General features: G+C 46.4%; 1 protein-coding gene across 1 annotated transcript in view; it reads right to left on the bottom strand.

Annotated features, from left to right (window-relative positions):
- Nucleotides 1-1,117: 1,117 nt before the first annotated feature.
- Nucleotides 1,118-24,109, bottom strand: part of ENDOD1 (endonuclease domain containing 1) — a 35,506-nt gene continuing 12,514 nt past the window's right edge. Inside the window, exon 2 of the mRNA XM_070384299.1 lies at nucleotides 1,118-5,300. Coding sequence (XP_070240400.1) covers nucleotides 4,098-5,300 — 1,203 coding nt within the window. The 3' untranslated portion in view covers nucleotides 1,118-4,097. The remainder of the gene's footprint in view (nucleotides 5,301-24,109) is intronic.

The raw sequence follows: 24,109 nt of genomic DNA, 5'->3' as shown, positions 1-24,109 counted from the left end.
CACAACATTGTTATATTATGTATAATTTACTTACTTAATTGTTTTGGCTGTGCTGGGTCTTCGTTGCTGTGAGGGCTTATCTCTAGTTGCAGCAGCAGGGGCTCCCCTCTAGTTGAGGTGTGCGGGCTTCTCCTGGTGCACAGCACAGGCTCTAGGGCGAGCCTGAGGTTGCAGCAGTGGGCTCAGTAGTTGTGGTTCTGGGCTCTAGAGTGCAGGCTCAGAAGTTGTGGTGCACAGGCTTAGTCGCTCCCTGGCAGGTGGGATCTTCCCAGATCGGGGATCAAATTCATATCTCCTGCATTGGCAGGTGGATTCTTTACCACTGAGCCAGCAGGCAAGCCCCCTATCACAACATTGTTAATGAGCTATACTCCAAATCAAAAAAAAAAAGTTTGGAATGTAATTATTAGAAATCAAGCCATGATCTGGGAGAAAATACTTAGAGAGAGAAAGAGTGAGAATTCTGAGAGCCCATTTATGAAGGCCAAGGAGTCTACACTACACGGCTCCTAGTGTAACATTTTGAAACCTCAGTGGGTGACAGGTTTAGGTGAAATGCTGAACAAGACATCAAATCACACATAAGACCCAGCCCACAGTGGGAAGGCAAGAGCTATCCCAAGGTTGAGTGTCCTACCAAAGGCCACAGAAGACCACCTGTGTTGAGAAGACCACCACTCAACCATCCCAGGGTTGAAAGCCCTACTAAAGGCCACAGAAGACCACCTCCCTCCAGAGACTGTGTCATATCTCACACTGTGGTGGGGGGCGGGGGGTGGTGTTCCTAAAATAAAAATTTAGAGTGTTCCTATAACTTCCTATGTGATTCAGAATCAGTGAAGCAGTAGGTTCCTGGGTACTTCAAATATTTCATGTCTCAAATAGCTTTTCAGAGAAATAACATGGAAAAAAGGTCCAGGGCCGTTTCACTGGTCTAACCTCTCTGTTTTCTCATGTATGATTAAAAAATTAGAAGAAAAAAATCCAGGTGGGAGTGGAAATGGCTTGAGTTAATGTCAATCAAGAAGAAAATGGAAAAAAATAAAATAAAAATCAAAGATAACCCCCAACCTCCTTCCAAGATTCTCCCCCTTTATATATTTTCCAGAACAGCTGATGAGTTGTCAACAATTATTTTATTGAGCATTGCAAGGTGCACAGCATTGTACATAGCTTGAAAATGTCAAATTGACTCATCACGCCCTTTATAAAGGCTTCCCCAACGTCCATGTTTTGTGGGTTTTCCTGCTGTGCTCCAGGGATGCTAGTACCATTGCAGGCTTACCACGATGTGGTACATGGATCAGCTCACCGCGTCCTCCCCACTAGATATCTGAACTCCTCGAGGATGGGATGCACGTATTGTCAATCTCTGCAACTTAGATGTTCAAATGGACATTGGATGGATGAATGACCAGTGTTTCACTCTAGCTCCTTCTCCAGATCCCTTCATCTGCATTTAGGGGCAAGTGCTGATGCTGAGTGAGAAGCGAACACTCAAAAGGCACAATGGAACAGAGGAGTGTCCAAAGGCGTGGCTGATCCAGACTAGAAAGTCAGCGCAGCAATGATGAAGAGAAGGCTGACCTCGCCAAGGGCCTGAGAACATAGCAGAGCCACAGAAAAATCTTCCAGCCAGAGATGGGGCTCGTCAATTCAAAATCCCACCCCAAAGGCCAAAGTAGCTCACTGGGGCAGGCCAGCGGTCTGGCCACCTGCTGGGGCTGGTGAGCCACAGGTACAAAGACCCACAGTCCAGAGTGGAGGCTCTCAGCCACCCAACCTTGGGGATTAGTTTTCCCTTTATTATCCCTTTCCAGATTTCAAAAAAGGCCACACCGTAATAAATAAATAAGACGCAAAACAACTAGAACTGAAAAGGAAGACATTTTCGAATGGTTCTCAAGAAAAGTTCAGATGCCCTGCTCCTTGCATGGTGCCAAGGGGCTCCAGCTGCCATGGATGGCCCCCATGGGCCTTTCGGTATGCAGATAGGTACTCTGAGGGGACATTAATTCCACAGGAGGCAACAACCCTACTGGTGCGCATGGACGGCTAGTTGCTTCATCACATGGGCCAAACCCATTTAATTCATCAGAGTCCAGTTTGTTCGATGGATGATGGAGAAAACCCCGCCGTAGACCAGGGAGACACAGATCTGACCTCCAAGGTGTGGGATGTCACCTCAGATAGGATCCAAGCAGAAGACCTTGGCTCCTGGTCTACCATCAGTTAGCATCAGGCGTCAGCTTCCTCATCAGAGGTGGCTTTGGTCAGGCCTAGCTTGTCTCTGGTCAGACCATCTCTCTGGTCCACTCTGAAATTCCCTTTCTTTCATCTGGCAGGATTCTACCTGACCCATCAGTACCAAGGCAAACTCTTCTCCTCCATGGCTCCTCACACTACTGAAATGAAGGAAAGCCTGACTACAGATTTTTACGGTCACCAACAGAAGTGTTGGTAAAATACTGCTTAAGAGTCTTAGATAATCTAGTGTATTACTTCCTATGACAGGTTCACGGTCTGGTGTCCCACTACCCTACCTCATGCAACAAACTGATCAGAATGGCAGCTTGCTGGCTGCCCTGCTACTTCGGGTCCAATTCCATTATTTTTCTGCAAAAAAGTAACTCTCACCACACTCACATTTCTTGGGCATCAACTTGATGCCGACGGTTCGCCCATCCTTCTCCCCTCATTGCCTTTCTGGACCCAGATCTCTGCACTGAACTTTCAGATGCACGGTGGCCTGCACCCCCAAATCAGTAGTTTACACTGGGTCCTATTCTACCTCACAGGAACTCTCTAGAACACTCAGAAAAATCCAGGTGATTCCCTCTCAGCTCTGGAAGGCAGAACAAAGTTTGGGAGCTTTGGCTTCCTCCTGTTATCGTTTTTCAGTGCAAGAATTAAAATGACAAGAGCTTGATCAAAAAATTGGAGATTAGCTCTCATAAATAACTTGCTTTAATTGGAAAGTTATGTTTTCTAGCATCAAACACACTATAAAAATAATTTCCTGAGATAATGATTCGGAATTAAGATTATGTACATATAAACTTAGATATATGTGTCTATGATTTTTTTTTTTTTTTTGCCAAGATGGGCAGAAGAGTTATAATTTTCTGACTATTTTTTTAATACCTTTATACTAAAACCACCATTTAAGGACAGAGTCAGAGCATTTTACTCTATTGGGTACTTGCTGGAAGTTTAAGAAAGACTGATCTAGTATTTTGCAGGATATGAATTTTCATATTAGCTTAACATGTAGGTCTTTGAGCTCCATTTTCTCAGCCAGAGATTTAATATATGTCAAGTTAATCCAAGCTTGGCTAAGGATATCCTCAGACCTATGGCACCTATTCAGAGCAGAGGTCTGATTTTTGCACCCCCTTTTTAATACCTGGGTAGCATTCAAGGGGCAAACAATCTTAGTCCTTGCATTCAGAATTTGTTATGCCATATTTGCATATAATGCTTACCATTAACTCAAAGGAAAAATGCAGCAAAATTCAACATTGGAGAAACAAAACCACCTTACAGATTCTCGGGAGTCATGGAAAGCTAAGGGATGTAACAGATTCTATATCCTAAGAGAGCTATTTCAACAAGGAAGTGTCTGCACCTCACCAAGTCAGCTGAGCTGGGGAGAAAGAGAAGCAAAATGATAACAAATTGGCCAGGAATACTTATATCAGTTTTGTCTTGAGTCTCAGAGAGTGATAGCAGGAATAAATTCCTTTCTACTTTTCTCAGAGACAGTTTGGTTTAAAGTGGTCCTCTTCCAGATTCTCCTTCTGTAATTTTTACTGATCACAAATGAACACCAGCATCTCTCACAAGGTCTCCTGTATCAGAGTGATTCACTGAAGGGGACGGCTTGGAAGTTCACCCACATCCCAGCAGGCAACCTACACATAATCCCACCCTGAACATGTCTCTTGGGTTAGGTTGGAACAGGCAGACACCCCCACCAAAGGCCAAAATATAATTGACAGTGAACAGAAACCCATAGTATAGACAAAATATTCCAGCTTTCTCTATTAAAAAAAAAAATCAAATTCACTGGGACCGGGCACTCATTATTTTTTTTTCTATAACTCCCCAGGATTGTCAAAAGTAATCTTATAGCCAACCCGCTTGCAGACAGTAAAGATGACCTGAAATAGACCACCCATGGTGCCAAAAGCTGTGTCAAAGAGCAGAGAGAGGATGCCACCAAGGCCCATGGCAATGTCCCTGCAGACGATTGGAACTGCGCCTATGGTGTACACGGGGAACGTGGCCACGTCCACAAGCACCCGGACAGGGACACCCACAACGCGGCAGACCACCTTCAGCAGGCAACAAAGGATCCGGAGCACGGCCCTGGTGATCCTGACCGTGACTTTGAGGACCTTCCAGGGAATGCTGCCCAGCTCCTCCCCGATGGTCAAGAAGTAGGTGATGGTGGCTGACCCCAGGCGATAAAGGCAACTTTCTAGACCGTTAATCACCTGCTTGGTGACATACCAGAGGAAATACACAGTGTACTTCAGGATCCCGAAGGCAAGGTAATAAATTAACTGGCAAAGCTTGATGAACGGGGTAGCGACAAAGCCCAGGAGGCCTCCCAGAAGGCTACTCCCTTCCCCAGATGTCTCCGGAGGTGGCAGGGCAGACCTGGTTCCCCTCGCGCTGGAGAGCATCTCGGAGCCCCCCTCAGAGTCCAGCCTCCGCTCCTCATCCTGGACTTGGTTAACCACCTCCAGGATTTTTTTCATTTTCTCTGTGTCTTGGTCACTTTCCCCACAGTTGTTCTGGAACAGCTGAAGGTGGAACGGAAGCAGCTTCTCCAGGTCCCTCAGCATCACATCCTCGATGACCTCCCGGTCGCGGGTGTGCTTGACAAAGCCCATGGCCCAGCCTCCCGCAGGGACCGCGCAGCAGGCCGCCAGCCAGACAAACTCCGGGATGCTCACTCTGTCTCTGACCCTGAGGTCCGAGGGCACGGCGCCTGTGATGATGTAGAGCTCGTCCCCACCACCACACTGCGGGGTCAGAGCTCGCTCCATCAGGCTGTTGAGATTCATGTACCACCTTTCCTGGAAGGACGGGGTCATTGGAGCCGCGTTTGTGAGAGTGAAGGTGGCCGAGTGGGGATCACTGCTGAGGGAGAACGGGTAGAGCTGCCCGGTCCGGTAATCAGAGCCCAGGAAATCTTCATTCAAGGCTTGGCTGCTTCCCAGCTTGTTCACAGACCTGACAGCCTCGGCCTCATCCGTCACCTCCTCCAGGCTGCTGTTGGGGTCATCAATCTGAAAGGAGAGAGCAAGGTTGAGATGTGTCCCTGTTCACAGCAGACCAGGATCCTCGGACCATTCTGCCCAGACTCTAGTGAAGTCCCTACTGTACAGACACTTCCAACACTTTGGTCTGGAAGTACACACACACTTCGTCCTAATACCCCACAACCCTAGTGTCTGAAAGCATCTTTCAAGTCAGCTATATCCTCTTCCACTCTCTGTGTCTATTCCACTCTCGACCTACAGTAATCACCTATCACACACTCATACAAATACACCATCAGAACACCGGTTTTCAATCTGCTGTGGTTTTATAAACGTCATACCCTTTTCCGGGAATGTTTTTCCATGAGATTCAAACTGACTGTAAAAACGAAAGCAAGAGGAAAAGTAAATCTCAGCAGGCTTGTAAAAATCAGAACTGGAATTCAGATAATCAGCCACCAATATGAGCTGCAATTTAAAGAACGTAGTCTTAAGTGAATTTTGCATATTTTGGGATATACAAAGAGCAATCAACTCTAGAGAATTTAAATCAAATAGAGGGACATGTATAGATTATTGTCAGTTATATTAGATACTTCCCAGGCCAAGATAAAATTTGACCAGCTGCTCTTCAAACTTCATCTCCTCATAATATTTGCTATTATTAACAATGTATTTTCTGTCTAGGCCTATTGAACTATGTGCTAAATATCAATAATTATATATATATATATATACACACACACACATCCCTCTTAGTTCTGCTCTTATTCATTTTAAATTCAGCAGTATAATATATACTTCACTTTGCCAATCTGAAAAGATGAAAGGAAAGAGGTCAGGACTGACCCAAAACTCTGTTTTTAGCTCCCAAATTAGACTATAAATTTCTTGACACCATGGACCCTGTACATAGGACCCAGTCAAGGACTGACACATACTAGCATCTCACCTTGTTGTTGTTTTTTAGTCACTAAGTCATGTCCAACTCTTTGTGACCTATGGACTGTAGCCTGCCCAGCTCCTCTGTCCATGGGATTTTCCAGGCAAGAATATTGGAATAAGTTTCCATTTCCTTTTCCAGGGAATCTTCCCAACCCAGGAATCGAACCCATGTGTCCTGCATTGGCAGGCAGATTCGTTACTACTTGAGAATCTCAAGGCACTCTTGTTAATCTGAGATCAGTATTAACTGATCACTGCAGTATTTATAATAGCAGGAAGCTGAACCAACCTACATTTTCAAAAACTGCTGCTGCTGCTTCGAAGTCGCTTCAGTCGTGTCCGACTCTGTGCGACCCCATAGACGGCAGCCCTACAGGCTCCCCTGTCCCTGGGATTCTCCAGGCAAGAACACTGGAGTGGGTTGCCATTTCCTTCTCCAATGCTTGAAAGTGAAAAGTGAAAGTGAAGTTGCTCAGTCGTTTCTGACTCCTAGCGACCCTGTGGAGTGCAGCCCACCAGGCTCCTCCATCCATGGGATTTTCCAGGCAAGAGTACTGGAGTGGGGTGCCATTGACTAGGAACAGTTAAATAGTGTTATATCCATCAAGGAAATATCTCAAAGCCATTAAAAAGCACTTGTAATGATAGGGAAATATGTGCTATAATTTTGAAAGGAAAAGGCAGATTATTAAATTAAATAGATTATAAAATAACATTAAATTAAATAGGCTTAAATTAATTTAAGCCTAAAAATGAGCAAGAAAAAAGTCTGAAACACATGAAAATGTCCATTATGGCTGATCGACTCCCAAGGATACAAGTGATACATTTTTTCCCTTGTTTTCTTGTTTCTCTTGGTGCACCTCTTACCTACATCAACCCACAAATGATTTATATGTTACTTGCAAAAGGAAAAAAAGAAATGACTTAAAAGAAGTAAATTCTGACTAATTGATTCCCTAGAGTTGGTGCCACTTGCTAAACCCAAGAGGGCCAAGGCCATGTGGATTGCTGTACCTCACGTGGGGAGGGCAACCCACTCTGCCTTTCTCCAGCTCTGCAACAGCAAATGTAGGCATGCTCATGCACGCATGAGTAGCTTTAGTGAGGGCAACGGATGAGCAAGGTGGTGTGAAAGCAGGAATAGTCACGAAAGCTAATGGAGTATTCCATAGCCTCACCCTTCAAGGTCGTTCCGTCCCTGCCCCCAGACTTTGAATTAGAAATGATCCTGGATGGTCCCCACTCCCACCGCACCCCTAGAGGACAGAGATAAGAAGCTCATCCATTTTGTAAAGCTGCCCTTGCTCTCCTATGGCCAGAAGAAACAACCCATGGAAATATCTGCCTCATTCCTGAATCATGAGATCAAGGTACGGCCGAGCCAAGATTGTAGAGGCTTAGGTGGAATTTTAGGGTGCCTGTTTATTCTCCCTGCTTACTAGGGTACTGTGTCTGCATTTAGCCTGGTGTAGCTTCTTTATCCCATCTAGAGAAAGCCTGGAGCTGGGTTTTTTTTTTTACTGGTAGCCAGTGACAGAGCATAGGGCAACACACTGGTTCATCTTCTGTCCAAGAGCCACCCAGGAATGAAATAATGCCTTCAAGGACAGAAGGCAGGCTGGAACACAAACAGAGAAGAGAGATTCTTAGATAAAGAAGGGGAAGGAACCAAAAAGGGCAGGCAGGGAAAGAAAAGGGGAGGGATAAAAGAGAGGGGGGAGAAAAGAAGAGAGCGAGATTGGGTGTGTGTGTGTGTGCCTGTGTGTAAGAGACAGCCTACAACATCCTGCTTTTAGACAGAAACCAGGATTGTGGGTTGATTTACTTTCAAACTTCAGAGCATGGTCTCCCGTGGCTAAGGTCAGAGGAGACTAAGCCGGGTGCTTCCACGTCCTCTCAGGCCACTTGAGTTCAATGGGCTCCAGATATCTGCCATAACGGAGTCTCTTCTGCCCACAGCTCACAGGTACATGGGAACGGGCCAGGATGACCCAAGGTGACTGCAGAGGTTGGGACCTAATTCCGCAGCGGGCCCTGTGCACCTCCCTGCTCTGAGCCTCTGCAGGCAAAGCAGAAACTAAATGATGTGGTCAGGATGCACAGGCAGGAGAGAACACATCTTCCTTTCCCTTTTCCTGGCCTTCTTCAGAACCCCACATCCATGGTCACTGTATTGTTATGAACCCCAAATTGGCCCTATGGTTTGATGACAAGGTAGAATATAGTGCTGGAAATGAAGATAGAATGTCTGCATCCGGTACCTATATAGCAATACAGCAGGAGGTCAAGGACTAATTTTTCTCAACTACCAATTAAATGATTTCAATATAATGTTACAGAAGGTGTTTTTTTTTTTTTTCCCTACCTGATTTTACAGGTGGGGAAACTAAAACACAGAAAGGTGAATTTTTCCAAAGTCATCCAATAATTAGCAGGACAGAATTTGAACTGAGGTCAGTCATTTTATTTCTAAGGCATACATTCTTTATGACTAAGCCATGCTTTCTGCATATTAACGGACACTGCTGTACCAGTCTTCTATGACAGAGAGTAGAAAACCAAACAGAAAAAGAAATCACAGTCTCCTTTTCTCTCTATGACATGGAATAAATGAAATTCCTTAAACGTACAGGGAGAGAAGCCGATGTCTGAGCGCCCTGGGGTTGCGGTCCCCAGAAAGAAGGGAGAGTGGGAAGGGGAAGGTAAATGGGCACATGTGCAGACCGGCCCTCAGGCTTGCTTTCTGCCTTTGCCCAGAGCACATGGAAGCTCAGCTGCCAGCTTCACAAGCCAAGGTAGGTGGCAGCTCAGGCAGGAGCAGCCAGCCAGAGTAGTTTCCAGCTTGCACGCTTGCACTCAGTCGCTCAGTCATGTCCTGACTCTTGAGACTCCATATACTGTAGCCCGCCAGGCTCCTCTGTCCACGGGATTCTCCAGGCCAGAATACTGGAGTGGGTTGCCATTTCCTTCTCCAGGGGATCTTCCTGACCCAGGGATCAAACCCACATCTCTTGCATTGCAGTCAGACTCTTTACTGACTGAGCTTTGAGGGAAGCATACTACTACCCTTAGAAAGTGGGCAGCTGGCTGGTCTCCCAGAGACGTTGGTTCTATTAGCACCTTACATGGCTACTTGCTTTCTTTCTCTACACCAGCAGCAGTAACAGAGAACAGTAAGCACAGTGAAACGTCACGGGGAAAAACTGTCAGGCATTCTAGGACTGTCTTGCCTGGTCACAGTTCAATACAGTGATGTATATACTGTACATAAATCACTGTGGATGCTGCCAGTCAAAATTAAAACAGAAAATAAATAATAGATTTCTCAAGGCTTATCTAACACAGTCTTATGAGGGAAGTTGCTCAGTCATGTCCATCTCTTTGCAACCCCATGGACTGTAGCCCGCCAGGCTCCTCTGTCCACGGGATTCTCCAGGCCAGAATACTGGAGTGGGTTGCCATTTCCTTCTCCAGGCGATCTTCCTGACCCAGGGATAGAACCCAGGTCTCCTGCGTTGCAGGGTGACACTTTACCGTCTGAGCCACCAGGGAACACAGTCTTAAATCTCTGACCAAAATGCCAAGGAACAATTTATGAGACCATATACTGATCTTCAGTGAACTCTCTATTCTCTCCTCTGAGGATCCAATCACATCAAAGCCTCTCTTTCTATCCTTTTTTGTGACTTATGTTCTTTTTCATAGTGTTGTCCGTTAGTCGTTCTGTCAGGTCTGACTCTGAGACCCCATGTACTGTAGCCCTCCAGGCTCCTCCATCTATGGACGCCTCCAGGCAAAAAGACTGGAGTGGGTAGCCGTTCCCTTCTCCAGAGGATCTTTCCAACCCAGGGACTGAAGCTGGGTCTCTTGCATTGCAGGCAGATTTTTTACCATATGAGCCATTTATATCTTATTATCTCTCTATATTGCATTCCAGGTGAGTCCCTAGATCTATCTTCCAAGTCACTAAGTCTCTCCTTAGCTATGTTTAGTTTAATACCTATTTTGTTGAGGTATTTTTCTTTTTTTCTTTTTGTTTCTCATTTCAATGACCTTCTTTCTTTCCTAGCATTTCTATTTGGTTCTATTGAAAATTCTGTTGTTGGTTTTTTTCTCTTGAGAAATTCTTTTTTTTTTTAATCTTTCTTAGACATTCTTAAATTCCCTTTAAGATCTGTCTATTTTATTTGGCTTTTCAATTTATTTTGTTGCTCCTATTGCTTGACTTTAGGGTGGTGTGTATACTTAAGTGCTCTGTAATTTTTGCCCATGAGCTTGTCTTCATAAAAGGTCCATGATGGTCTGTTGAAAAAAAAAAAAAAAACAAAAATGGAAACAAAACCAAATCTAATAGGACTGCATTTGCAGTTGCCTCTGCTGGAGCTCTAAAGAGTTCAATGATTCTGGACTAGCTTCTGAGTTTTTCATAGGTTAGGGTTTCCACATGGAGAAAGCAGTGCACATCTGGACCCATACAAGGAAAAATGACAGCTTCAGGCTTACTTCTGGAGGTTGACTGTTTCCACTAATGACATGGTGTAGGCAGCTACTTCCTATAAAAACTTGCAAGTAGCTTTCCTGCCCGGTTCACCAAAGCTGCAACAGTCTGCCAGCCCCCAGCTTTACCTGGAGAGCTCAGCTCCAGACCCACGTCATGAATAGGTTATGTAACCTTGACGTCTGTCCACAGGCAGTATAGAGCCCTAGCCCCTAGCATCTACGTGTCCTCCCACACACAGCTTTGGCTATTGATTTCTTATATATTTCTGACACCTGAAAATTTCTTCGTACTTTTTTGCTGAAATATGAATTTAATTTAAATATATAGATAATTTTAAAATTCAGTATTTCTATGTGATTGCAGTGGAAGGAGAGGAACTGCACACCTGCCCAGGAACTTTGTCTAAGGTTATAAAGTTTCTGCTAAAGCATGCCTTGTTTACTTTTATAACTCACTATAGATTTATCATCCCCAAATTTACTTACTTTGCTTAAATCTCCTTCTTTTATATTTAGGCCACCTCCTGTGTGGTGTAAGTAGAACAGTACCTTCCAAGACCTTTCTCTGATGTGTCAAGAACTTTACAGGCTGAACTCTCTAAGAATAAGACAGAAGGACTCCCAGCCCTTTGCCAAAACACACCAGCCAGCTTACAAACAACCTGTTTGGTTTTTGTTTATTTTTTACTAATTCCTTTGCTTTATCTATTAGCTATAATTCTCTCATCTTCTTCATATAGGTATTTCTGTCTTATTCAAATTCATTTTCATTGATTTTGTATTTGCAATTTGGAGTCATTAAAAATGGATATTCCATTATGAAATCACTCTACCATCTCATCATAAAACATATTAAATCCCAGGGCCTTAGAACAGTCTGCTAACTGATCTCCACTGGGAGAAACGTCCATCACGATTTCTACTTCCTGTCTTAAAGCCGCTTTTTTAACTTATGACAAAACTTTGTTTTGATCTCAAGATGACTGTGGTTCTAATGTCATTTGTTCAAGAATCATCTGAAAGTCTAAATAAAATCAGTTATAACAGCTTCCCCCATCATCATGCTTACGAAACTCCATGAAACAACCACTATGTCTTAGTAGGTTCTCACTTTCTGAAGGAACAGCCAAGTGTGAGTGTAACTAAAATCTGTGACTCGTGTATGGAAAACTGTACTGAAAACAATAAGAATATTTGATTTAAAAGTCGAATGCATTCTTTGAGACACTGTCACATAAAGGGCAGGTGCTTTTTGTTTTTTCCAGGCTCTCTGCAGACACAGTTTAATGAGCTGGTTACTGCAATTACACTAAATTACCAACAACACTGCTCCCTAAAGACAAAAATACACCTATGATGTAAGAAGTAATTTCAGATTACAGTTTTGGGGCTGCTCTTGCCCTTTTGCAAGTACCACTTATCTTTCTCTTTGGTTTCTCAGCAGACTCCCTGGATAAAGGGACAGGTACAAAGCTTTCCGTGTAATCTACCTCCCTATTGACCTAGTCCTCCTGGGCTGCCAGTGTTATTTGATACAGCTCCTGTGTTTAATGGAATTTTTTTTCCCTAATCGCAACAAGTTTTAGAAGAATGAGCACTCCGCATCCACCAGCATCCTGCCCCATAAACAACTTTATAATAAATTCCTTTTCAAATTTAATGCCAAGAAAAAAACCTGTTTCTCTCAATGAGTTGGTCTGTTTACTTTAGCAGACAGCCAAAGCTACTTAAACCCATGGGATTGTTTTCCCCCTCCTTTGGAATTAAACAAAAGGAGCCTTTCAATTTTCCTGCTAATATGCATGGAAGAAAAATAGATTAGGAGAAAACTGAGAAGGAGAACTGGAGGGGAAATAGGCGCCCATTCAACAATATGTATTGAGGCTATTTATGTGTGAGTGCTACTGTAGGATAAAGCAGGAGGAATGGTAATAATAACAATCAGCAACACAGTGAGTAATACATGGCAGGCACTATTCTAAGAATTTCACAGTACTAAATCAGTAAGTAGCTGCACCAAGTACTCACTCATCTAAACCCACAAAAACTAGGTACTATTATTATCATTTTTTGACAAGTGGAGAAACTGAGGCACATGAAGATTAAGTAGCATACTCAAGGTCACATAGTTGGTGAGTGGTGATGTCACAGCTGCTGCTCTGAATCCCTGCTTCACATACCTCCAAATGGCATCAAGAAACTCACCATCTACTTAGGGAAGCAAGACACAGACACATACAAAACTAAATAGGAAACCAAGGAAAAACCAGATAAAGTTAACTGCCAAATAAATGTTATAAAGAAAAAGAGCAATCAGATTCCAGAGGAAGGAAGGACACCATAAACAGTCAGAGAAGATAAGATATCTTTAGCTTTTGGAGAAAACAAAAGTTGAGGCAGGGTTAGAAGGATAGGCAAGGTTTTGATAAACTTAGAGAAACAGAAAGGTCAGTATGGCTTAAGGAGACATCTGCACAAAGGCTTGAGAGATGGGGAGTCTGTGAAAATGGGACCTGAGAAAGGAAAAGCTTTAGCTGGGAGGGATAGCAGGGGACCAGATTATAAATGATCTGATACACAGATAACTCGTCATAGAATAATCACAACTAAAGCTCACTGAGTGCTCTCTAGGTAGTGGGCACCATGTAAGTGTGTTACAGGACATACCTTCTTTAATCCTAACAGGATCCCTACTACCTCCTCTGTAGAAAGTGTAATGTAGGCTCAATCACTGAGTAGCATGTGGATATCACACTGTCGGTGAGGGAGGCCGAGTTTGCAAACCCATGTGGTCTGACTTCAGCAACCATAAAGCTCTCCAGCTCCACTCTGCTCTCTGCCTCCTTTCAATGCTGCGTTTCCGAGTCTGGACTTGATCTGTACATTCCCTAAGGCCAGAGCATCATTCAATCAATTCAGTCGCTCAGTCGTGTCTGACTCTTTGCGACCCCATGAATCGCAGCACACTAGGCCTCCCTGTCCATCACCAACTCCCAGAGTCCACTCAAACTCATGTCCATCGAGTTGGTGATGCCATCAAGCCATCTCATCCTCTGTAGGCCCCTTCTCCTCCTGCCCCCAATTTCTCCCAGCATCAGGGTCTTTTCCAACGAGTCAACTCTTCGAATGAAGTGGCCAAAGTATTGGAGTTTCAGCTTCAGCATCAGTCCTTCCAAAGAACACCCAGGACTGATCTCCTTTAAGATGGACTGGTTGGATCTCCTTGCAATCCAAGTGACTCTCAAGAGTCTTCTCCAACACCACAGTTCAAAAGCATCAATTCCTCTGTGCTCAGCTTTCTTTATAGTCCAACTCTCACATCCATATATGACCACTGGAAAAACCATAGCTTTGACTAGCCGGACCTTTGTTGGCAAAGTAATGTCTCTGCTTTTGAATATGCTATCTAGGTTGGACATAACTTTCCTTCCAAGGAGTAAGCGTCTTTTAATTTCATGGCTGCAGTCACCATCTGCAGTGATTTTGGACCACCAAAAAATAAAGTCTGACAATGTTTCCACTGTTTCCCCATCTATTTCCCATGAAGTGATGGGACCAGATGCCATGATCTTCATTTTCTGAATATTGAGCTTTAAGCCAACGTTTTCACTCTCCACTTTCACTTTCATCAAGAGGCTTTTTAGTTCCTCTTCACTTTCTGCCATAAGGGTGGTGTCACCTGCATATCTGAGGTTATTAATATTTCTCCTGGCAATCTTGATTCCAGCTTGTGCTTCTTCCAGCCCAGCGTTTCTCTTGATGTACTCTGCATAGAAGTTAAATAAGCAGGGTGACAATATACAGCCTTGACGTACTCCTTTTCCTATTTGGAACCAGTCTGTTGTTCCATGTCCAGTTCTAACTGTTGCTTCCTTAGGAATGTGTAATTCCAGGAAATGTAAACCTACCCACACTGGGCAGGAAAGACCGTGAGGTAGCTGAGGGAATGGAAAGGAAAGGACATGTGCGTAACTCCGGAAAGAAGGTGCCCCAGGATGTGGAGGTGGACCCGGAAGGGTCCCCAGAAGGTGAAAGATGATGTCCAACTCTGGAGCCCAGGTCACCCGAAAACAAAGAGCAATGGAGGGAAAGTGAACAGGCCGACCTCTAAAAGGGACCAAGCTGACAGGCAGAAACATTTTATAGCAGCTGGAGATACAGGACTGGAGCTTGGGCATGAAAGCAAGGTTGGCCACAGAGAGATAAAGGCTCATCCTGGTGCACACGCATCCTAGGGTCGGGGCACTGGGGCATGACTCATGTAAGATTCGCAGGACAGTGCCTGTAACTCTGTGGTTTCTTGTGGACAGCGAGAAGTGAACCAACGGATGCTTCTATTTTAATAGCTATGCACTCATGTTTAATTTCTCCTGGGAAGATATAACCAATAATTCCTACACACAATTTCAAGGATATGATTATTTAGGATAAGACTAAATTTGTTTTCCAATGACTTGATTTAAAGTCAATGTAAAGACCAAATCTCAAGAAAATAGCAGTACAAGCGGGACTCTGGCGAAGCAGGGGTGCAAATGACTATTATTTAGAAAACACTGCAGTGCAGCAACGCATTCAGTTCAGTTCAGTCACTTAGCCGTGTCTGACTCTTTGCGACCCCATGAATCGCAGCAAGCCAGGCCTCTCTGTCCATCACCAACTCCCAGAGTCCACCCAAACCTATGTCCACTGAGTCGGTGATGCCATCCAACCATCTCATCCTCTGTCGTCCCCTTCTCCTGCCCTCAATCCCTTCCAGCCTCAGGGTCTTTTCAAACGAGTCATCAACCCATTGACTCTCCACAAAACCCCACTAGGTAACTAGTATCATCATGTCCACTTTACACACAGAAAAACTAAAACTTGGGTAAGGGGCAGGTATGAGGCCACTCAATTTGTCAGTGGCACGGCCAAGGCTGTGCCCGGCGTTCTCAGATTCAAAAGGTCCTAGCCCCACCACAGCAGCAGCCCAGCCTCTAGGTGAGGGCAGTGAGGAAGGAGGCACTAGAGGATGGAGTGGAGGGTGGGCAGGAGGGGCAACTGGAAACTGATGGAGCCGTGGGAGAATCAATCATCCAGTACCATGTCGAAGTCAAGGGAGGACAGAGCTTTGGCTAGAGGAGGATCAGCAGTGCACGACACCTGCACAAAAAGGAAAAGGAAGGATGGAGACAAGGGCCGATGGCTGTGATGATGAGAGAGTTATTCATGAGGATTCAGAGGGCAATTTCCCCAGCGGGATCAGGAAGGAAGACAGGTGGTGGACGTGGCTGGGTTTGGGCAAGAAGAGGCTGCAGACAGATCTGCATTTGAGCAGTCTTCCCTAGTGGCTCAGAGGGTAAAGTATCTGCCTACAATGCAGGAGACCTGGGTTCGATCCCTGGGTTGGGAAGACCCCCTGGAGAAGGAAATGGCAACCCACTCCAGTATTCTTGCCTGGAGAATCCCATGGACAGAGGAGCCTGGTGGGCCACAGTCCACGGGGTCACAAGGAGTTGGACACGACTGAGTGACTTTACATAAAGGCAGGAGAGGAACATGGTCTCAGCAGGAGAAGCAGGGCCTACAGGGGTGAGCAAAGATGCTGCACCAGCCCCCCACAAACCCCCAAGAAGAAGGGGCACTGGGAAGGTGGGACAGCCTAGGTCTCCAGACATGCAGCATTGGGGAGCATCTCAGGGGATGATTACAAATCGATGGGCTAGAGGGGCAGGGGGTCCCTGAGCAGGGCTCCTGTCCCAGAGGACTCCTGGGCTGCGAAGTCCAGGCAAGCCTCAGGGCACCGCCACTGGGAGCGCACAGAGCAGGAGCAGAGGAGCAGGATGGGCTCCGAGATGGGGCAGCTGGCACGGGGAGGGGGCAGGTGGGTCCACGGCTGACGGGGGCTGACCAGAGTACAGACAGGGCTGAGGGGTGCAGGACCCGAGGGAACCGGGTGCTGGGCAGGCAAACCCCAAGGACAAAGTGGGGAAGGGTCAGCCCAGGATACCGGGGAGACAATTTCAACACGATGAAAGAATGATCTCCCGTGTGAGCCACAGATGCACATACGATGTCCTTGCAGACGAGGAAAGAGGGGCTCCAGGGAGAACAGACGGGCCTCTATCTCTGCTCCAGGATTTCTCCCTGGGAAAGCTAGTCGTTGAAAAGGATGATCAAACGGGTGTCAGAGCTCCGCACTGATTCGCCCTAGGAAGGCTGGAGTCTCCTTCCCCCGCTCAGTGAGTCTCCATAAGCAGGCGCTGATAATGATTCACACCAGACGCTATGGTCGCAAGCAACCTCGCCAACTCCTATCGAACTGTGGCCACGGGGACAGGATGTTTCCTCTGGGGGTTGTTTTGTTTTTCAACCAGAGTTAGGTCCCTGGATGAGTTGAACAGCGGGAAACATGGTTATTAAAGAAACGCGGTCACCCCATGGCCCATCAGCAGGTGGGCGGGAGGGCCCCCCTCGCAAGAAACTGAGACTGCAGCTGACCATCGGAACATCAGATAACCTTATCAGAGCTGAAGCTGCGGACCGCCCCCCGGCACACTCCCGGCGTCAGAATGAACGAGATCTGAGGACTCACCACGGAAAACACCCAGCTGGGGGTTCAGAAAAGCCGTGTTTCAAAAAAGAAGTGGAGGCCAGTGGGGCCACAAGAGGCGAGGAAGGACTTTTGAGAAGGAATAAACCGCAAGGCCTTTCAGCTCTCAGGAAAGGCATAAACAGCTCTGACACACCCACTGGAGGAAAAAAAAGAAAGAAATCCTCCCTTCTTGGCATAAAAAAATCTTCTTTATCCTCTTGGGAGTAGAAACAGCTTTAGAAAAATCAGAAGGATGCTTTTTCCTTTTTTTTTTTCAGGGGATGAGAAAGGCAGGATTTTTCTTTTCCTGAACAGCCTTCCTGCCCTGAGTCACCCTTCCTCCAGGCTGCCCACACTCCCCACTGCCTTCGGGAGGAGCTGCCCCGGCACTGGCACACCATAGGCGCCTGGCACGCATCTGCACTGGGGCAGCTGTGCAGACCCAAAGACACGGGCAACCTAGGAGTTCTCCCCTCCTAGGTCAGAAGACGGTGGGACAGGAGAGGGGAGGAAAGGATGGCGCCCTTGCATGTGAGACCTTCCTTTGTCTTCAAAATCTGATAAATGCAAATGAAAGGGGCGGGGTGAAAAAAATGATCCAATCCCGAATTTGCTGTATGACTCAGGGAACTCAAACGGGGGGCGCTCTGTAATAATCTAGAGGGGCGGGAGAGGGTGGAAGTCGGAAGAGAGATTCAAGAGGGAGGGGACCTAGGTACACTGGTGCTGAATTCATGTTGATGTGTGACAGAGATCAAACCAATATTGTAATCATCAATCAATTAAAAATAAAAAAAAAATTTTTTTAAAGGAAAGACAAAGCAGAAGAAAAAAAGAGAAAGTGGAAGAAAAAGAAAAAGAAAAAAAAAAAAAAACAATCCTAAATTGGCATTGGGTGCAGGCAAGGGAGACCTTGAGGAAAACTCCTGTGGGACGTCTCCCACCGCTTCCCGGGGAGCCTGAGACAGCCCCCGGCGCCTTTAAGGCCTCTCTAGACCTGTGGTACCTTCTCAGATTACAACACCCCTGGTCCTATTCCTCCTTACTCGCTGAAGCCAGTTTTCCACTCCACTGTTGCTTTCTTTTCCAGAGCAATTATTTTTAGCACTTGACTATGTGCTACAGAATTCAGAAAAGTCAGTTAAATTGAGACATCCCCATTTCTAATTTTTTCCACCTTCTGCGTGCAGACAAGATCAGAGGTTCTTAGAATCACCTGTGTGTATACTCAGTTGTGTTCGAGTCCTTTCAACCCCAAGGACTGTAACCCACCAGGCTCCTCTGCCCATGGGACTTCCCAGGCAAGAAGACTGGAGTGGGTTGCCATTTCTACCTCTGTCTCCAGAGGATCTTCCTGACCCCAAGATCGAACCGCATCTCCGGTATTGGCAAGCAGATTCTTTACCACTAGCGCCACCTGGAAGCTTCAAAAAGCTTGAGTGGAGGGTGGTGCTTGGAGATCGGTTCAGGATTTTTTTTAAGTTCTCCAGCAGCAGCAGCAGGTGATTCTAAATGGAGAACCCCTGCGCTAGATCACTCTTAGATTCATGTTTGGTCTTCAGTGGAAATAAGCCCCCCCTACGCAGCTTCTATAGGAAATCAGTGATGTTCCCTGAAATAAATACTTCTCAAAATTCAGCCTGTATTAGAAGCAACTTAATCTTGTTAAAAATGCAGATTCCTGTGCTCCACACTGGAGATGCTTTCAGAAGGCCTCTGGTGGTTTCAAGATTGCATTTTTAACCACCACCCCCAGTAAGGCTGATGCCGGGACGGGGGTCTATGGACAACTCTTGAGGCACAAACTGCTGATGAGGTCAGCTCTGGTGGTGGCCCAGCTGGGCTTGATTTTTTCACACCCTATTAATACTCTGTGAGAGGTGTCATCTTCAAATTGCAAGAGCTGGGATGGTAAAGCCGAGACTACAGGATCCTCCACTCATTAGAACAGCTAACGTTCTCATCACAAAACCGGATACACATGGATTTCCCGCCTTACTCACGTGTGAAGTGAGAAGCCTCTTTTTGCTATTTGTACTCTTTGGATCATGTCTAAGTACTCTTTCTAACATCTTCAAGAGCATCCTGAACTTGCAGGTTAAATGACAAACTGGCACAGTCATGACCACCCGCCCCCTCCAATGCCTCCTGCCAAATCTTCTCATACATCAACCAGAAAAGTACACTCTGGTCCCCTAGCTGAGTCAGTTACATGGTTAGGATGGAAATGCTGCCCTGCTTACCTCTGTGCTGCGGCCCATGTCAGCACTGGCTGGGGTGCCTTCACCACTCCTCTCTGCTACCTGTGTCCCACCTGGGGGCCCAGGACTGCCTCTAACCTCACAGCTCCTGTGCAGGGTGCTCTTCTTTGGCCTCCCAGATCCATTCTCCACTCTCTTCCATCCCCTGCTCTGTGTCCCAGAGACCTGATTTCTAGGGACCACATCATCTGAGCTCTCCTGCCCTCTGGCTTCTGACTGGAGCAGCCAATGGGAGGAGAGAAGACACGATTTATTCCCTTGCTCCCTCCAAACTCCAGGAGACACTGAAGGACAGAGAAGCCTGGCTTGCTGCAGTCCATGGGGATGCAAGGAGCTGGACACGACTGAGTGACTGAACAACAACCTCCCCACCTGGCTGGTGCAGTTCTGACTCTAGCTGAGTTTCTCTGCAGTCACAGCTCTTACCAGGCTCCCTGCAGGCCTATGGGGCCTGGGATGGTGAAAGCTTCCTGCAATAACCAGGCCCTGGGTACTTGATCATATCTTAATGACTTCCTTGTGTGCATGTGTGCATGCTTAGTTGCTCAGTCGTGTCTTACTCTGTGATCCACAGACTGTAGCCTTCCAGGCTAATCTGTCCAGGGAATTTCCCAGGCAAAAATACTGGAGTGTGTAGCCATTGCCTTCTCCAGGGGATCTTCCTGACTCAGGGATTGAACCCAGGTCTCCTGAATTACAGGCAGATTCTTTACCATCTGAGCCACCAGGGACCACCAGCCACCCTACTGACTCCCTTAATTCTCTGCAGTTTCTTCATTCAATTCTTAAACTACTTTGAAAGTTCTGTCTGTTTCCTTCCCAGATCCTGGCTGATACAGCCTCAGTAATATCTTTCCCAAGACCCCAACACACATAGTCCTGGGGGATCACACCCACCTCAAGGTCTTCTGGAGCATTAATCACACACATGGTTGGTACACAGGCCAGGCTGTGTTGAGCAATGAGGGTCCCTCAAGTAGTCTAATCTGGCTGCCCACCCTACACTCAACCACTAGCTCTGCCAACCATGTCAGCCAATGCACCACACTCAACTCTTACGTCTAACTTAACCTAGCACTTATTTCTCCTCACATGACCTCTCCTACCCACCTCCTTAGCAGGCATAACGAAACGATAGCCAATCTGACCAGCAGCCTACCAGATGGCTTTCTTGGATTCTCGATCCAAGAAGTTCAGAGCCTGACATTGTCAGGGTGGGGAGGTTGCTAGATGGCCTTCAGGAAGGCCAGGCTGACCCACAGGAAAATGGAAGAGCTGGTCAAGAGAGAAAAGCCAGAGGAGGGTGGGAGAGAGATCCTGAAGGCTCTGTGGGACCACTGACTTTCCAGAAGTTTTCCGGTTCTGGATCCTTTGAGGCCTGTGTGCACCTCTGTTCCTATGCCTGTGAATTTACCAGTGATTTCTAACGACAGTTCTGGCCTTCCCTTGAATAAGCTTGGGTAAGTTTATGACTCATGCACCAACAAGCCTGAAACCTCGGGAGTCCTACTCTTATGAGAACCCAAGAGAATCAAGGCAGGGACCTTGCAGACCAGGAACTTTCTAGATACCTGGATTAAGTCTTGGGCACAAAGGAAGAGACATGCCTTGGTTGCAGAAGTCTGGGAACGGATAAGAGGGGTACCTGTGGGACTGAGAGAAGGCACTCCTACTAAATTCTTCAACAGAGGAGAGCATCAGTGGGCAGAGGAACACAGAGGACAGAGCAGGAGAAGCTGAACCCAGAGGAAAAGCTGAGACCAGTCTTGGGCAAGGCGGCAATGAAGCAGGGCAGAGGGAGAAAGGGCATTTCAGCAGGAGCATGGAGACGTATTACTGAAATGTCTGACCTCAGGGTCAGACCTAAGGACATGGGAACCCCCATCCTGGTTATCTCCAAGGAAGGCATGGTCTGGGAAGCAAAGGTTTCTTATTCATCCCACATGCTTAACACATGTGTATTGAGTATGCAGACACTACGCAGAGTCATCCTGAACCTCCCTAACTCATCCACAGGGTGGGAGTCTTAGTCGCTCAGTCGTGTCCAACTCTGTGACCTCATAACCGGCCAGGCTCCGTTGTCCATGGGATTCTCCAGGCAAGAATACTGGAGTGGGCTGCCATTTCCTTCTCCAGGGGATCTTCCCCACCCAGGGATTGAACCCGGATCTCCTGCACTGCAGGCAGATCTTGACTGACTGAGCTACCAGGGAGGCCCTCATCCATAGGTTAGGGGTGATTTATGAGCTCTGGGCCACAGATGGGGACCTGGGCTCTGTGAGATTCAGTCACCCGGTCAGTAACTAACAGAGTCAGTTGTTGTTAAGCTGTGTTGCTCAGTTGTGTCCGACTCTTTGCCACCCCCTGGACAGCAGCATGCCAGTCCTCTCTGTCCCCCTCCCCCATCTCCTGGACTTTGCCAAAGTTCATGTCCATTGAGTTGGTGACGCTGGGACAGAGCTGGGACTCAGCCCAAATCATCTCACTACAAAACCCATCTTCTGAATGACTCCATATGCCCAGTCCTTGCCCCTTCCAGTGGGGCATTTCTTGTCTCTGATCCACCTTCTTCACTAGGTAAAAAGACATCTGAGGGCAGGGACTAAGTCTCGTCCCAGGCCTGTGTCATGGACTCCTATTTCTGGGCTTAGACCCCAAAACTCAATAAATGGTTGTGACCAACAATAATAAAGACACTACTAGAGGAATCAATCAGCAGCCTGATGTCTGGGAACTCTTCCTTCAGAATGCTAACATTCTCCCCCTGCTGCCCAGGAATGAAGAGATGAAGGTACAGATAAACAGGGTGAGCTTGTTTCTGCCACTGAAAGAAAGTGAAAGTGAAGTCACTCAGTGGCGTCTGATTCTTTGTGACCTCATGGACTGTAGCCTACGAGGTTCCTCCATCCATCGGATTTTCTAGGCAAGAGTACTGCAGTGGGTTGTCATTTCCTTCTCCAGGGGATCTTTCTGACCCAGGTCTCCCCCATTGTCCATATACACCCCAAATCATTCACAGAAAACAAACTGAAGATAATCTTTCATCCGTGATTGGCTGTGACCATATTTATTATGTAAATGAGTGAGAGGAAACTCCCAGGCTCTGATTGGCCTGGGACAGGAATGGAGGGGCAGAAGGCCACCCAATATTGAGAGCAAAAAAGCAAGAGCAGTGATAAGCCGGGTCAATGAGCTCCCCGGGTGCAGAATTGCAGCCTGCAAGGTCCCACTGTCAACTCAATAATGTGTCACCTTCATCTGAAAACTGGGGAAGGCTCACAGCCAGTCTCCACACAAGACTGTAACTATGAGATGGCCCTGCTCCAAAGCTAACAGGCGAAGTGCTATCTTTATCTTCAAGTTCATGAGGGAGGGGGACCTGATAGCCCTTGGGCCCTTTGCTCTCACATCAGTTCAGTTCAGTCACTCAGTTGTGTCCGACTCTTTGCCACCCCATGGACTGCAGTATGCCAGGCCTCCCTGTCTATCACCAACTCCCAGAGTTCACTCAAACTCACATCCATTGAGTTGGTGATGCCATCCAACCATCTCATCCTCTGTTGCCCCTTATCCTCCTGCCCTCAGTCTTTCCAGGATCAGGGTCTTTGCAAATGAGTCCGTTCTTCACATCAGGTGGCCAAAGTATTGGACTTTCAGCTTCAGCATCAGTCCTTCCAATGAATATTCAGGACTGATTTCCTTTAGGATGGACTGGTTGGATCTCCTTGTAGTCCAAGGGACTCTCAGGAGTCTTCTCCAACACCACAGTTCAAAAGCATCAATTCTTCAGTGCTCAGCTTTCTTTATGGTCCAACTCTCACCTTCATACATGACCACTGGAAAAACCATAGCCTTAACTAGACAGACCTTTGTTGGCAAGGTAAGGTCTCTGCTTTTTAATGTGCTGTCTAGGTTGGTCATAGCTTTTTTTCCAAGGAGCAAGCGTCTTTTAATTTCATGGCTGCAGTCACCATCTGCAGTGATTTGGGAGCCCCCCAAAATAAAGCCTCTCACTGTTTCCACTGTTTCCCATCTATTTGCCATGAAGTGATGGGACCAAATGCCATGATCTTCGTTTTCTGAATGTTGAGTTTTAAACCAACATTTTCACTCTCCTCTTTCACTTTCATCAAGAGGCTCTTTAGTTCTTCTTCACTTTCTGCCATGAAGGTGGTGTCATCTGCATATTTGAGGTTATTGCTATTTCTCCAGAAATCTTGATTCCAGCTTGTGTTTCCTCCAGTCCAGCGTTTCTCATGATGTACTCTGCATGTAAGTTAAATAAGCAGGGTGACAATACACAGCCTTGACATACTCCTTTCCTGATTTGGAACCAGTCTGTTGTTCCATGTCCAGTTCTAACTGTTGCTTCCTGACCTGCATACAGATTTCTCAGGAGGCAAGTTAGGTGGTCTGGTATTCCCATCTCTTGAAGAATTTTCCACAGTTTATTGTGATCCACACAGTCAAAGGCTTTGGCATAGTCAATAAAGCAGAAATAGATGTTTTTCTGGAACTTCTGCTTTTTTGATGATCCAACGGATGTTGGCAATTTG

Source organism: Bos mutus, chromosome 15 (genome assembly GCF_027580195.1).
Source record: "Bos mutus isolate GX-2022 chromosome 15, NWIPB_WYAK_1.1, whole genome shotgun sequence".
NCBI lineage: Eukaryota > Metazoa > Chordata > Mammalia > Artiodactyla > Bovidae > Bos > Bos mutus.
This window is presented reverse-complemented; position numbering and strand designations above follow the sequence as displayed.